The 16,354-nt window shown below is 44.5% G+C and overlaps 1 protein-coding gene and 1 long non-coding RNA gene across 3 annotated transcripts in view; one reads left to right on the top strand and one right to left on the bottom strand.

Annotated features, from left to right (window-relative positions):
- Positions 1–14,894, bottom strand: part of Col17a1 (collagen type XVII alpha 1 chain) — a 47,927-nt gene extending 33,033 nt beyond the window's left edge. Inside the window, exons 1-8 of the mRNA XM_021731823.3 lie at positions 14,705–14,894; positions 8,592–8,657; positions 7,004–7,048; positions 5,930–6,034; positions 4,865–4,996; positions 2,615–2,662; positions 1,604–1,639; positions 1,054–1,101 (exon numbers count right to left, since the gene is read on the bottom strand). Of these exons, the coding sequence (XP_021587498.2) occupies positions 1,054–1,101; positions 1,604–1,639; positions 2,615–2,662; positions 4,865–4,996; positions 5,930–6,034; positions 7,004–7,048; positions 8,592–8,643 (466 nt within the window). The 5' untranslated portion in view covers positions 8,644–8,657; positions 14,705–14,894. The remainder of the gene's footprint in view (positions 1–1,053; positions 1,102–1,603; positions 1,640–2,614; positions 2,663–4,864; positions 4,997–5,929; positions 6,035–7,003; positions 7,049–8,591; positions 8,658–14,704) is intronic.
- Positions 5,950–16,354, top strand: part of LOC144364876 (uncharacterized) — a 36,767-nt gene continuing 26,362 nt past the window's right edge. For both annotated transcript variants that reach the window (XR_013422994.1, XR_013423004.1), the window contains exon 1: positions 5,950–6,605. This is a non-coding gene — a long non-coding RNA (uncharacterized LOC144364876). The remainder of the gene's footprint in view (positions 6,606–16,354) is intronic.

Below are 16,354 nucleotides of genomic sequence, written 5' to 3'. Positions count from 1 at the left end.
CAGATGTCAGGTCCTGACCTTGTATGTCTGGGAGTGTCAAAAGGAATTTGTGGCCCAGAACTCTTAAAACATTGTGCTGCATTTATGTGTGACTTAATTTCAAGTCTGTCTGATGTTTTATGTAGCAAGGTAAACCAATGGAGCCAGCTCCTCGGACCTCCTCCCAAAGTGGAAGACAGGAGAGAAGGAAGACATCACACACAAAGGCAGAATATAGGAGGGGACAATAGGTGCTGGAGCCCTGCCTCCCTCCCTGGCCTGGAAAGTTTCATCCTTTCAGCTCAACACCCCATGCCTGGAAGGATTTGTGACAAAGCATCAGGCCTGGAGTCAGTGCCCCTGACCTCAGCTGCTAAACTCTGCGGGCAACCCCCCATCTGTGACCTAAACCATCATCCCAGCTCTTCCTTCTTTTATTCCTTGTATTTGGCTCCTGCCCTAAAAGTTGGGTTCATTTCAAAATGTTGTCAAATACCCTCTAGCCACAGCCACCGGAGTCTAATGACCCAATGCAAAGAGTGGGGAATGTCTAATCTTTGAGATGAAGTTCAAGCCCATATACTTCTGACCCTTCCCTAACCTGAACTCTGCCATTGTGTCACCAGACTGAGATGTTCCTTGGATGTCTCATGCTGGCCCCATTCTCTGAGCCTAACTCTGATCCACTTTCGTCTCCCTTAAGGGACCCTTAACCCAGGAAGGCCTCTCTGGCTGCTGGCACCTGTGCCCGTCCCCTGGGCTGATGTGGAGCAGCTCTTCCCTGCTCCCTGGCCACACTGAGCAGTGGTGACAGGCTGGTCTACTATGTCTCCTTTAGTCTGCAAACAACTAAACAGCAGGGACCATAATTTACTTAGCAACTTAACCCCAATACCTGGCCCAGAGCCCAACCCCCAGAAGGACTTTACAGATGTTTTAAGATTGAGGGCATGCTCATGAGCACACACACACACACATTCAGCACTAGCCCACGATGCCGACATTATGCTACATTCACATGTGATTGAATTTCAAGGCTTCCTGGATCCTTTGCAGCAAGATGGTGTCACTTACATCTGGTAGATGGGGACGCACTCTGCAGTCGAACTCGAATCTCACTCTCTGTACAAGAGAAGACATGGAGAGGCTGTGAGGGAAGGAGCCAGAATCATAGCCCCTGACGCTGAGCTCTGAGCAGTGGGTGAATCTGTGGGCTATTATGAAATTTCTAACTTTTGAGACTGGGAAACCTAAGTTTCCCAAAAATAGTGCTGCTAAAAAGGGGACATCCCTCTACTCACTCCACCTGCCAACTGTACACCCCCAGGCACCTGGAGACTTCCTCCAGAGACCGCTGACTAAGCAAGCAAGCTCTGCTGCACTCAGCGCCAACCATGCCCTTGCCCCTCTCCATTTCACAATGGCCAGACCAAGCTTCCCTCCTTTCTCTGAGGCCTCTCAGGCACTGGTGAGAGAAATCTAAAACCTACGGGGTTAACTGGACAACAGAAACCATCCCTTCTTCTCCTGTTTGCCTCACCCTGCCTGGCTCCAGGCTGGCCCATGTTAGCTGCTCAGAAAATGCTCCTCGAATAAATGAACTGAAGCCAGGGATAGCACTCACCTCGTGTTTGGCTCCGTCCTCGGGTTGAAGATGATGCTGAGAAACAGAGAAATGTCATCTTAGGCATATGTAAGGGGTGGCATGCAAAATACTTTTGTCTTGGAGGTAGTTTCATAGTGTGTCTAATATCCAGACAAGGGCTCTTCTGGATAGTGAATGCTCAATAAGTGAGGACATTTTGTGATGCTCTAGCACATTTAGGGTGTTGAAGTCACTGAATGAGGCCTGGGGATGTAGATTAGTGGGAAAGTGCTTGCCTAGCATATATGAGGTCCTGGGTTCCATCTCCAGTACCTCTTGCCCCCACCAACACACACACACAATTAGAGTTAGTTGACACTAACTACCATTAGCTATTAGCTGTTGTTAGCTAAGTCACTCAATCTGGGAGCATGATCCACTTGCATCAATTAAATGTTTTAAGAGGCTGCCATATTGTCCCTTTAAGTTGCTCACTAAAGCCTGCCTTTGTTTCCCCAGTGTAAATAAATAAATAAAATGGCAATCACTGAATCATGAATGGTTATATCGTTAATTCATTGCACAATAAGATATCATGAACATGAATCAAGACTTAAGGCCAAGTGAATATGTGTAGCCTAGGATGTCACTAGGCATGTGATGTGGCCCTTTGAACTAGGCTGTCATGGAGGGGCTGGGATGTTGGGCATTGGGCTTGGTAACCACTGCTCCTCTCTGCTGGCAGTTTTCTGTGCCTCTAATGGAAGGAAGAATCCCTACAATTACTGCTTGGCCTCAGGGAGTATCTGTCCAAACATGAACCTTGTATAAACCCTTTAACAGTGTCATGAGCAAATGCTTATGACAGCAAGTAATGTGACTGATAGTCCTCTTAAGGTGCTTCAGGATGAAGAACAAGGGAACAACGGGTCAGCTGAGGTCAACTCCTTTAGAAGAAGTCATTTAGCTCATGATGTCCCCTGCTACCACCCTGTCTCCCGGGCATTTGTCCACTTGAACATTTCTTTTGAAAATAAGGAGAGAACATACCAAATTCCTTCCGGGGGTACTCCGGAGAAGAGTTGCCGCTGGAGCTCCCTAAAGAGGGGATGAAAGACTTGGTAAAAGTAGCCACTTGGTCACTTAAGGCTTCCTAGAGAGTGGGTGGTGCCATCCACTCCTTCCGGAACCTGATAGCCAGGGGTGCTCCAGGAGGGAGTGGGCTGTGCTCTTCAGCAGTCACTTCCCATGATCCGTGGAGCAGGCCCACGATTCGGAACACGACCCTTGTGGACTTGGTCATAGCACTGTACTCTGGTCACTGATCTACTCAGAAGGGGAGAGTATGAACACAGGAAAGTAGGCCTGCCTGCCTTCCCTCTCCTTTTTTTTTTTTGTCACCTCATCATGGCATGACTTGGTCTGCCCTGGTATCAATGCTAGAGCAAGCGACCTGCCTCTGATTAAGCAAAAATCCCTTTGTGAAGAAATGCACACCCTGTTACACAAATGCACAGTAAAAGCCCCTGCTCAGGCCCTGGATCAGCAAGCACTGGGCTATGCAAGTCACCGTGTCTGATGAGGGGCTTCCCAACACCCTCCTGCAGCTCTCATCCTCCATCCAGAGGGACACCTTCTCCCAGTTTGGGGTGTCAGCCCACTTCTATCACTTACTAGGATACCCAGTCCCTTAATCCTGCTTCTCCATCACTGGTACCTCTCTGCTCTCACTATAAACCCAACTGGCTTGTTGGTTTCCCACTGAAACTGTTCCTGCGGATGACCAGGACTCCAACGGCCTTATCATGGAGCCCACGTAGCTTCTTCCATACTCCTCCCTGAGCTGAGCACTGAGCATTTCTTCAGTGCTGCTGCCAAGTTCTTGGCCTCTCCACTAGAGTCCACGATTCTTCCTCCTCTCTCAGCCTTCTTCCTCCAGCTTTATCTTCCTCTGCTCCCTCCTGCTCTGATACTCCCTTCCTTGGCAAACCCTTCAGTCTTCCAGCTCCCACCAGCCTCTTTGTGAGAATGCCTCCTGGCTGGGTATCTGGCTCTGACTTCTTCCCAAGCTCAGGTCCCAGGCCCACTGCCTACTTGCTGCCCTCTTTAAGACCAAGTAACTGAATTCCCCAAGGATGGTCCTCCACTGGACTCCCCTGTCTCAGTAGTTGGCACCACCATTAGCCCAACTTGTGCTTGAAACCCTAACAACATTGCTGCCTTCTCTTCTCCTTATGTTTGATCAACTGCCAAACCTGTCGATTATATGTCTAACACATGTCACCTCCAGCTCTCCTTCCCCCACCATTACCAACCTAATTGCACATTTCCCTCCACTGGACTATTGTGGCTTTCCTTTTAACCTGTCACCTGTGTTCAGCCCTTCCTTGCCAATTCTTCCTGCAACATTTCTTACAGAATTCTAGTCTTGGACCTCAAATATGATGGACTCAAAAACTCAAATATTTGGCTTAAAAACCTATGTGGAGCCAGGTGTGGCAGTGCATACTTGTGATCCCAGGAACTTGGGAGACTGGGGCAGGAGGATTGCAAGTGAGAGGCCAGCCTTAGCAACTTAACAAGACCCTGTCTCAAAATAAAAAGGCTGGGGATGTAACTCAGTGGTAAAGCACCTCTGGGTCAAATCCCTAGTACTAAATAATAAAATAAATAAATAAATAAATAAATAAAAACCTCCATGGTTCCCCATTGTGTGTGAATACAGTCTAAATATCTTATCCTAGCATTGAATCGGGTGCCCTGTTCCTCTTCTCATTAATGCCTCTGCCATTTCTCTGTGGGCCTTGGATGCTCCTGCCTGTCTGTGCTTATGCCGCTGCTCCCTCTGCCTGGGTTGCCCCACTCTCCATCTCTGGAGGCCAAAATCTTACACATCAGGCCCAAATCAGATGTCACCTCCTCTATAAAGTCTTCCCTGATTTCCTCAGCTGAAGATGATAATTGCCTCCTACTCTGCACCATATAGCTTTTTAGTCTGTCATCTTATCTATCAGAATGTAAACTCCTTGAAGACAAGATCCGTGTCTGATTCATCTGAACACCCACAAAGGCGCTCCACATGATGCTAAATACATGATCAAGTGCTAGTGGAAAAAGTGACCAAGTGGGCCAAGTAATGGGAGTCTACAAAGGAAACCAAGGAGGAAGGAGTAGGAGAAAGGTGGGGCGGGGCGCAGACACAGGGGAAGCCAGGGGCCCATCCACGGGTCCATCCTCAGAGGACAAGCGAGGTGTCACAGGCAGGAGGGAGGTTCTCTCCTGCAGTCTGGGGGCTGATACCTTCGTAGGTCCCATGGCGGGTGACGTGGGTTTTCCTCTCGAAGGTGGAGCCTGGTGAGTTGGGCAGAGTGGAGGCGGGCGAATGTGCCCTCCTGTAACTGGAGGTAGAGGCATTGCCCCTGAGGCTCCCACCTGCAAGGGGGGACAAGGGAGGTCCTCGTGGGCCTTCGGCAGAGATGAGCTGACATTAGCTAGGAGCACTCAGGAGCTCACAACTAAGGGAGGGCCCTGCAGGAGGCACAGGGGACGCCAGCAGACCACAGGAGAGAGAGGGGGCTGCTCAGAAGTGGGAAGGCAGGATCATTGCCACTGCCTTTCCCTCGTGGGACTAATGACAATGCAAAGAAACGGCCAGGACCAGGACCTGATGTTTAATGGAGGAGCCCTGCACAATGGCTTAGAATGTTCTCCACGGTGGAGCGACCCTCCTCAGGTAGGGCGGGCTCTTCACCTTGGGTTTTCCTTTGTAGTTTCACTCTAGGGTATCTTCAGTGCGCACTGGTTTTTGTTTTATCTTGCCTTGCTCTGCTTTGTTTTGCTTTCCTTTGAAAGAGAGCTTCACAGGAACAATGGGCCTGTGTTGGATGCTTGCCCAGGGGGACCTGGCACAGTGTGGGATTCCATGTCACCGGATTCTCTTAGCTCACTAACCCAATCATGGAGTTTCTCTGGTTGTTGCTGTTGGTAACTCAAATCGTGAACCCTGGATGTGCACACCTTCCCTCAAAGAGGTGGCTTAAAGTGATTGATTCAGTAAGAAACCAGCCACCTATCTCCAAAGTCTTCTGAATTAATGGTAGTTATTTATATTGGGACTTTATTCAAATGGATCCAAGTGATTTAAGTGGGCTTTGAATGAGGATGATTTAAATGTGGCAACTTCCCTGGGTCCTGTGTCATTTAGATGACTCTTTGGGACATTTGGAATGATGAAAAGTAGCTGTAATTGTCCCTCTCATGGACTGATTCAGAATCCCATCTGCCTACCTCCTTCGTTGGTCTTTGTTGGTGGCCCCCTCCCTGTCCCCTGCTCTTCCCCCAGCCCTGGCACCTGCAGGCACTTACTTGAGTTTATGTAGCCACTGCTGCCATGGGTCAGGCTTTGCTTCTCCAGCCGGCTCCCTCCACCCAGAGAGCCTGTTTTGGTGTAGCCATTGCTGGTTCCCCCTTCTGCCAGAACCAAAAGCCAGATGAGAGTTTCAGGGTGGAGTCAGGGTGCCAGCATCCCTGCCCTCTGGAAGCCTTCCCTTGCACCTCACCAGCACCCTCCTGGCTGAGTTCTTCTCCCACCTACACTACAAGGTGCAAGCTACCCAGCTCCAGCTTGTTTGGGTACCAAAAGCTGCAGTGCATGTTCCTCTGAATGTGAAAGTAAAGCTTTCTGGATGGAGCGCAGCAAGTTTCTCATTAGGACAAGGCAGCTGAGGAAGGACAGGCCCCTTGAGCCCAGGCCCTGGTTGGGCTTGCTCTTTTCAAATGCCTGGCTGAGGTCCAGACAGAGCGGCTGCCAGAAGTGCTGGAGGGACATACATATGGCAGCGCTCAGTTCCATCTGGCAGCCCATCTTTGCTCTGGCCTCCCCTGCTGAGGGGCAACCTCTCCCCATCCCAGCTAGCTGGGCTCGTGCAGGGGAAGCTTGGGGCCCTATCCCTATTACAGAATCCACTAAACGCAAGGAGCTCCTGGGAAAAAAGAAAAGTACAATGGAAGTTTGAGAGGTGTCAAGCTACTCAATGCTCAGGTAGATGGGATTTCTGGTATTTTATGGTTTATAGCAGGCAACTCTGTAGAGACAGAAAGTTGATTTGTGGTTTCTGCGAGCTAGAAGAGAAGAGGAGGAGAATGGGGAGTGACTGCTAATGGTCATGAGGGTTTTTATTGGAGCAAGTGATCGAAATGTTCTAAAATTAGACTGTAGCAGTGGCTGCACAACTCTGTAAATATACTAATGGTGAACCACACACTTCAAACTGATTGGTTTTGTGGTCCACATATCAACATCAATATAGCTGTTAAGGGGGGGGAAATCTTAGATATTTGCGATATGTTCATTGAAGAGTGAGCTTCCAGGTTCAAGGTTACCATACGGGGCCTTCACACATGACCTGCTGAGAAGAAAGCTATGAGATAGTTACTTACTTGGTGGTAAGGAGGTAAGTCTTGTAGTTACTGTTTCAGTGATAACTGGAAAAGACAAAGAAAAGAAGAGGTTTTAGGGGATGTACTCACATCTGTGTATTTTGGCAAGGCCTGTTTTCTGTCATGAGCTAAGTGTATTAAATTAGGTTCAACATAGTTTTTGCATATTTGTGGCTTAAAGTGTGTGATCTGATCCATTGTGCGTGAAAACATGAGCAATAGCAATGGATTTCAGGGTGCCTGGAAAATAAGTTCATATCTCTTTGGAACCCAAAGCCGTTATGCACTGATTTGAGAAATGAGTTGTCTAGGTTCAAGGTCTCTTCATTGACAGTGAGATCCAGTCCAGTCTTGGGTTTGACTTGGAGGAAGGGCCAGGCCCTCTGGTCTCAAGGAACAGCTGTCTTCCTGCCCTCCCTTCCAAAGTGCCCCAGGCCAGGCAGGACCCACACCCTGGATGATATCACTAGGTGCCTCGTGAAGAAGTTGGAAGCATTTCAAGGGCGTGGTCTTTAAGAGCCGACTTCCCTTGTGTGTGGGTGTGCACATGTATGTATGTGGGTGTGCAGGCACACAAGCATCTGGGTAGAGGTGTGAATGGAGGAGAGAGGAAGGAGATGGCGCAGGGTCATTCTGTGCCACTGGAGGCTGTGCTGTTGGCCCCTGCTCCATCTCATTTGCCCATCTATCTTCATGCTTCATTTTCCCGATTAGTTCGGTTGACCTACCAGGACCACGAGTGAATGTAGCAGAAACAGCATTCAAAGCATAAAAGGGAATGGTTTTTCAGAGCAAAGTGGCAGTTTGATTTGAATAATAGTCCTTGAGCTTTCACTAAACCTCTCATTGTACAGACCTTTGGGATTCGTTGACACATCAAAAGGAATTATTTCCTAACCTAAAGTTCCAAGTCTACGGAGCTAGGAGCTTTTTATTGGAAATACATGAAAGTCACAGAATAAGTGAAAAGCTTCCCTAATTTAGAGTTACTAGGGGGACAGTTTAAATGTCTCTGAATTCATCATTTGGGCAGTTTCATAAAATAAATGTATCTGTTTTCAATCCTTAGTGTAGATTTCAACTATGACACCAGTGTTATTTCAACTTAGCCCTGAAATAACTGGGATATTATACTTTAAGACTTTTGTTGCCTTATATCCCTAAACAAGGAAATGGTCAAATAAATTAGTGGATTTACTTAACAGAATATTATGCAGTCATTAAAATTACTGGTCATTACAAAAACTATCCATGGAAATGGAAATTTTATTTTCTTTTTGTATTGGTGAGGTTTGAATGCAGGGCCTCACACAAGCTAGGCAAGTGCTTACCACTGAGCCACATCCATAGCTCTGGAAACGGCAATTTTCATCTTGGAAGAAAAGCCAGGACCTATTTTGCATACATGTGTTCAAATCAAAACCAATAAGAGCCCTCTTCAGGAAAGGAATTTTATTCCTTTAGGAACATGTTTGTAAGTTCTACAGTGTTTGCGGTAGAATTATAAATGTTATTTTTTCTGTTTCTAAATTTTTTTTTACTTTTATAGTGAAACAATCATAAATTTAAAAAATTCAGATGCTCTTACTTCTTTCAGTGACTTCAGTGCCATCTCGTTTGTTTTTCTTGGTCACATCCATCCCATAGCCACCTGCTGGAAAAGCCAGAAACCATGAACAGCCATGTCTCTAACCATTGCTTTTAGCAAGTATAGGTTGCTGCTGGTCAAGCGGAGAACTTGATTTTTAGAATTCAAACTGGAATTCTTTCTTGTGTATCTTTTTTTTACAAGAATCATTCTGATTTCTTGCCATTAGTTGTAACTGAATTTTATAGTTCCACTTTGGATTCTATTCCTTTGTACTGGGATCTTATTTTTTGAAATCTAATAGATTAGACTGCTCTCTGCTGAGCATCAAAGAGCTTATATGGTAGCCTTGGTACCCTGATCCTTGTCTGACTATAAACCTCTATTCTCTGCCAAAGTAATAAATAACTGAAGGATAATTTTCCAGACACTTAGTGTGTAATTAGCAAATTCATGTTGATGTATTCCATAGTGTTTGATGTTCTCTAAGGAGCTTCAGGGATATATCATGCTGTACCATTTAGAGTTTGGATGTGAGCATGGTGCTTGATGGACTTAAATCAGCATGAAAATCATTTTAATTGTTCTATGTGCATGGAACTTCACCCTTTGCAGAGGTGAATTTTCTCTTCATAACACACCAGCTCTCAGAGGCCTATATGCAAAGTAGGAAAAAATAGATGAAGAAAATATGTGTGCAATCTATGGCGATGTGTGGGTAGATAAATACAGTTCTGCAGCATTCTGTGCTCTTCCTCCATTCTTTCTGCTTCTGAAAAGGAAAGTGGTTGAGATTTTGGCTGCAGTGTTCCTAAGCATGGGTGATATGAGGTAGGGCTGCTGGGGAGGAGTGTTGCTGGGAGCTCAAGGCCTAAACACAGGAATGCACAGAAAGGACCTGTATCCCATCTGGGCTCTTCTTGCCATGGTGCCCAGTCTCGGGTTCCAGAAGATTCCCTTACTGGTAGTTCTTTCCCCTGTCCTAACCTTCTTGTCCTGCCCTAATCCATTCTTGTTGTGGTTAGATTGGATTCCAGGGTTGAAATCCTAGATGCCCCTTGCTTGAAGCTCTCTGCTCACCCTCTGTCTGCCTAACCACTTTGGGCACAGTGGACACAGTGCTTAGAGCACAACATGTTTGTGGGGGTTGGGAGGGGTAGAATCCACAAAAATGTTTTAAATTTTTAAAAATCAATTTCTGATTGTACCTGGTTGTAGAATGACTGAAACATGTACAATCAGAAAAATGAGAAATTATACTCCATTTATGTATGAAATATCAAAATGCATAAATGTATTCTACTGTCATGTATAAACAATTAGAACAAATTAAAAAAATTCTTAAAAGAAAATGGGATACACCCTAACATTGATCATATTCTTCTCGATGACAATACAGTTGTAAAATATAATCTAAAAAAATTTTTTTTAGCTGTTGGTAGACACAATATATTTATTTTTTTAATGTGGTGCTGAGGTTCAAATCCAGTACCTCACATGTGCTAGGCAAGTGCTCTACCACTGAGTTACAACCCCAGCCTGTAAATTATAATTTTTGAAAGTTATTTTTTCACCAGGCACAATGCACATGCCTATAATCCCAGTTTCTTGGGAGTCAGAGGCAGGAGGATCACAAGTTTGAATCCAGCCTAGGAAACTAAGTGAGATCCTGTCTCAAAAAAAAAAAAAAAAAAAAAAGGACTAGGGATGAAGCTGAGTAGAAGGGCACCCTGAGTTCAATCCCCAGTAAGAAAAAAAAAAGTTATTTTTTCTTTTATTGTATAAGAGGCCCATGAAAGCTAAAGTGTGTAGGGCCCATGAAAGTCATCATGTATCTCTGGGGGACTTCCCAGTTGAAAACCAAGACTTCATGAAACCAGCTGGTCCACTCTCTGGTGAAATTAACAGAGACTGGCACAGTTAGCTTCAGGGCCTGGTCAGATGTGCCAACTTCTTGCTCATTGGTGTTTTTTAAATGTAGCTCTAGGCAAGGGATGAAGTATCATGGAAAAAATTCTAGCTGAATCGAAGATGCCACAGGATGTCTTTATAGGTATGATTCCTGGAGCTAAGAGAAAGGGCTCCATAAACAGCTTAATAAAGGTGTCTGGACTCATTAAGGGCCACACCTGGTCTGTGACTATGTTCACACTGTGACTACCACCTATATAACCATTTCATGCAAACCTATGTGCAACTGGATACCCTCTTTTATTTAAATCCTTAGGTTAAGCATTAATCACCTTTGGGAACTATGAAGCCTCTCTCTGACTTTTTTTTTTTTTTTCCTCCTCCAATTGGTCATTAGCTGTGGACTAGAAGGCATCTGGGGAGATTGAACATTTAAATATATCTGGTTGCCAGTTGGGAGGGGACTAACTCCAAGATGGCATTTAGATTGATAGGAAATATTACCATGAAAGGAACTATTTATAACAATTAATAGAAAGATTTACTACCCACAAGTTATTGTTTAATTTTGATCCTTCATTGAAATTTACTACTGGGATGGGCTGGGTTTGTTTCCACTTGCAGCCATTAAGGCGGATGCATGAGGCTCTGCGTGGTGAGTGTTCAGCCTCCAGACAGCTAACTTGATAAATTCCACTTGTTCTTTCCGTATCCAGAAAAAAAACAAAAACAAAAAAAACAAATAAACAAGCAAAAACAAAAAAAAAAGAAAAAAAAACCCTCAGGCATCTATTCTCTAAATTTCATTGACAAAGCTTCAATTTCTATAACAAAAATCCAAGTGTTCCCCAATTTTCAGAAGGCACAAAGAGACAGCCTGCTAAGAACTCAGAAGCCCCTTCAGGGCCTGGGATGCCTCAGTGGAAGGCACCGTGTGGATGGAGCCTGCTGAGGTAGTTTTCAGGGAGGTGCCTCTCTTTCAGTCTGAAGTGAAAAATGGCCGTGTGTCCCATGATCATACAGAATTCTCTGCCAGACTATTGGGAGATGGATCCCGTTAAACCAAATGTACAAGGAATATCTCAGAGTTATTTAGTAGAAAGGGATGGGTGGAGGCACAAATCTGGACTAGGGTCATCCTATGGGAACTGCAGCATTCTGTTCAGAACAGTTGAAGTGCTGGTAATTTTTTAAAGTGCAGCATAAGGAAAAGAAAGGTTTGCACGGATTCATGCCCAAGCCTGCCCTTCATGGCAGGCTTCACCTATGCACCCATCTTCCGAAAGCACCACTTAATGGAAGCTCTGTCAAATAGCATAAGCTTTAAATTCTTGGACGTTTGGATCACTTCACTAGCATTAAGAATGAGAGGATCATTCAAGTTTTCAATTTCAAAATTAGACTCACTTCCATCCATAATTCTTTTGTTAAAATGATTCATTTACTTAATTTCAATTTTAATTTGTTTATTTTTATTTATTTTTTTCCGTATTAAGATTGAGAGATTGAGCCCAGGGATGCTTATGTAACCACTAAGTTACATCCCTAGCCCCTTGTTTTGTTTTAATTTATTTTGAGACAGGGTCTTGCTACGTTGCCAAACCTGGCCTCCAACTTGTGATTCTCCTGCCTCAGCTTTCCAAGTAGCTGGGATTATAGGCATGTGCCATCAGACTCAGGAAAATGAATTTTTAATAGACACATAACAATCATACATATTTATGGTCTCTAGTGTGGTCTTTTGATACATGTGCACATGTAAGATCAAATCAGGGTAATTAGCATTTCTATCTCCTTAAAGGATTTATCATTTTTTAGTGTTCTGATCCTAAAAACTCCATTTTTTTAATCTTCTTATAAAAAATATATCAAGCTATTATAAATGACAGACACCTGCTGTACTGTGGAACAATAGAACGCATTCCTCCTGTCTAACTGTATTTGGGTACATATTATCCAACCTCTCCCACTTCCTCCCATCCTTCCTAGCTTCTTTCAATCACTATTCTTCTCTCTACTTTTTCTTAAATCAACTTACATAGCTTCTGCAAATGAGTGAGAACATGCCCCCCTCTGGTTCTAAGGGACTGCTTTGTGATTATTTCATAGCTAATGCTCTTTTGAAAGAGTAAAAATGATCCCGCCATCCCACGTCTGTCTTTCTCTCTCCCTTTTTTCATTTTTTCAATAATGGAGATTGAACCAAGGGGTACTTACGCACTGAGCTACATCCCCAGCCCTTTTATTATTATTATTTTAAATTTTGAGGCAGGATGACACTAAATTGCGAAGGCTGGCTTCCAACTTGCGATCCTCCTGCCTCAGTCTCTCAAGTCTGGGGAATCACAGGCGTGCGATACTGTACCCACCATCCCATGTCATTTTCTTATGCAGGAATACATAATTTGAAATCAGTTTTCTTCTTTTATGAGTTTCTCCCTTTCTACTTCATTTAAACGATGCCGTATCCACTTAAAACTATTCAGACAATGATGTGGTCTAACACACACACAAGGGCCAACCACTGTTAGCAATAGCAAACCATCACAGTGACCTTCTCTTAATCTAGCGACACTTGAAATATTTGTCCCTGATGAAAGCAATGAAGAAGCTAATTTTTTTCTAATTTTTCCTTTTATCTAGGAAACAAAACATTTCTATACTCTGCTAAGGAATCACAGTATTTTTATAATTTCTATTACTCTGGTCTCCATACACTTTAAATTACAGAACCAAACAGCGAAAGTGCTGAAGTGTGCATCCACTGCCTAGTGACCTGATCACACATAAGCGCTAAGCCAGTTGGCTGCCAGGAAAACCAGTGCCCCGAGGTAGTCGCCTCAGAGATTTGGTCTCCACCACACCCAGAGAGGAGTTTGCCACTTGCTTGTTCAGGTCACCCTGATTTCCATGCCCTGGGCTGGGCGGGATATGGCACCCACTTTTTACTTATGCTCGTTTACCATTGTGGCCGTTATCATTAATAAGGGCAAATGAACAACACCCTGCAGAGGCAGACTTCTTTTGGTCAGTCCTAATCTAAGAATGTGATTAATTCTTAAGTCTAATCAGTTTCGCCAATTGGAGGAGTTTCTATGCATATTTGAAGCAGGGCTGTTCACTTTAACTGTTCCAGGTAAATTCTGATTAGATTCATGTGTGAGTTTTGCAGGTTCCCAAAGGTAAAGCAGACCCCAGACATTTAGAGGGCCTCCATCAGCAGCTGTATTTTAGGTTAGTTCTGCCTCAGATCTGTGCATTAGTTCCAAGAGAGAACACACCGAGGTGAGAAGAAACAATTCCGCTTTTTGAACAGATACCTTCTTAAAAATCTCAAAACATTTTGCAGTCATAATACATTCAATTATTAGATTCACTATTAGCTGCTTCTCAAAAGAAGTGGTGTGCCAGAGGTTCGCCTCCACTTCAGAGAGCAAACTGGTAATTTGTCAGTTAGCAGTTACTGTGGTCCTGCTAGATACCTAAACTGGTAATTCTCACCCCAAAGTGATTGTGGGGAGGAGGGGAGCCACGTTGGCTACTGAGAATCTATACCCAGAAAACATTTTTCTAATTTTTCTTCCTCCAACTAGACCATTGCTAACATTTCACTTTAGACTCAGGGCAGCAGCAATTCTACAACATGACACACAGCAATATTTGCCCACTTCCTGGAGCTTTATTGGAACCTGGCAGCACAGAGTCCTGGGCAGCACAGGGGCTGCTTCTAGGAAGCCCCCACTTACCTGCACTCCAACTTCACCTCTGAGCTATTCTGACTGTCTGGCAGGAAGAAGGAGACAGAGGGAGGGGGAGAACCAGCTGGTGAGAGAGGAAATTGAGGCTGAGAGAGAAGGAATTCCTAACCTTTATCCTATTCTAAGTAAACAGCTTGTCACATCCCTTTACAATACTGGCAATAATACAGAAACATTTTGCCACTAGAGTCCAGCATATCTTAGCTGGCCTGCTCCTGCCCACTCACAGATCTTTCTTGGTGTTCTTTTCAAAGACCTGAATTAAGCAGAACACATATACCAAAGTCATCATTTACGACCAACTAATCACTTCACCCAGAACTCTAGAAACCAAAGGACTTCGTCCTATTTATTTTCTCCAACAAGCATTTAATTTCTAAACAGCAAAACTTAAATCAAAGTCTCAGAAAAAAAGGGAGAAAGTTCAGTCTTCCTCTTACTCACCTGGCTTGCAATTTTGAAGGAACTAGAAACAACTTTGTCTGAATCCCCCCTCTCTCTTTCTTCCCCTGATGTTTTCCTCTAGAGATTTGCGATGCCCACTTTTTTTTATCCAGACCCAGCCAAGGTGTGTTAAAGCTGAGTGATCTTTCAAAAATGTTTGCTTCTCCTTCTCCCCCCTTGTTTCTTTCAACGCTTTGCTTCCAAACAAGTCCTGACAAAGGTGTGTCGTGGTTTACTGCGTTACTCCACCCTTCCAATTATCTGACACTTGCTGGATTAAAAAAAAAAAAAAAAGTCTGCCTCCAGGAATCAAACTTTACAGGAGGCAGAAAGCTTCTCCTACCAGTTTAGGTAATTAACCATTTATAGACTCATGGGGAAACCTGAACAAAGAGCCAGCAACTGGAATTGCCCTCTACAACTTAGCTTCTGTGGCCAGACAGCTACCACAACTGGTATCCCTCTTCCTTGGTGCTGTGGGATATAGAGTCCCAGTGATATCTAGGCACATGGGAGGCTATAGTCAAAGTGCTTGAGCCCTAGAAAAACTGTTAAGAATTTATATTCAAGATTTATTTCCCCTTTCTTCACCTTTGACCTCCCTCTCCCATTCTGACTCAAGCCAAGCCAAGCTCATCCAGAGAAGATAGTCAACTAATGCCTAAGAAAATGCTCACGGCCAGACATGGTGGCATATGCCTTTAATCCTGCTACTTGGGAGGCTGAAGAGAGAGAATTGCAAGTTCAAGGCCAGCCTGGGCAACTTAGCAAGACCCTGTCTCATGGTAAAATGAAAAGGGCTGGGGGTGCAGCTCTATGACAGAGCACTTGCTTAGCATATGCAAGGTCCTGGATTCAACTCCCAGTACTGAAAGAAAAGAAGAAAAAGGAAATAAAAAAAGAGGAAGAAAAGATGTTCATGACTGAACAGGTTGAGCAATTGAGGGGTGGGGGTTCATTTTTAAAAAGAGGTAACCAGATACATAGTGCTAACCCAAAAGTGTGGCATGTTGGGATGGGACTTTAGGCATTTAGTCACCTAATAATGGAGGGAGATGCTATTGGGGAGGAGTAAGGACACTGTTATCCTTCAGATGGTGACCACAGAGTCTCCATGCACCGAAGGTCATGTGTGGACCCCCAGATGCTCTATAACTCCAATTAACTCACTTGGGGCCTTTAAGCTTCCCTAGAGGGCCAATTTGCAACAATCCTGAGAGGAGTGTTCACAGAATACCTAGCTTCCCAGGACCCCCAAAGACTAGCTTGAGACTTGTGGTGTTAGTAACAGGTGGAGTCTGAACTGGAATTTGCCTAGGCGGTCCTTTAGGGCCATAGCATATCCACAGGACCCAATATCAGCTCTGGATTCCCAGTTTTGAGGAATTGGGAGATGAGGGATCTCTGCAGCATAGCCCTGGTGCACATCTGTGCTCTGCTACAGGCTCTCACACCCATGCAAGGGCAGCAGGCCACTAGGAACCAACTGCAGGGCTCCTGCCCATAAGTCACCCATATTCTGCATGGAGTCACACATTTTAGAACACTTTCAGAAAGCTAAGTTTTGACACTTTCTGGAATGTTCTTGGCTTCCTCAAATAAATACCTACTCAAGATGTCTGCTGTCAGTCTCATAGAAAAATCCAGAAG

Source organism: Ictidomys tridecemlineatus, chromosome 1, assembly GCF_052094955.1.
Source record: "Ictidomys tridecemlineatus isolate mIctTri1 chromosome 1, mIctTri1.hap1, whole genome shotgun sequence".
Classification (NCBI taxonomy): domain Eukaryota; kingdom Metazoa; phylum Chordata; class Mammalia; order Rodentia; family Sciuridae; genus Ictidomys; species Ictidomys tridecemlineatus.
This window is presented reverse-complemented; position numbering and strand designations above follow the sequence as displayed.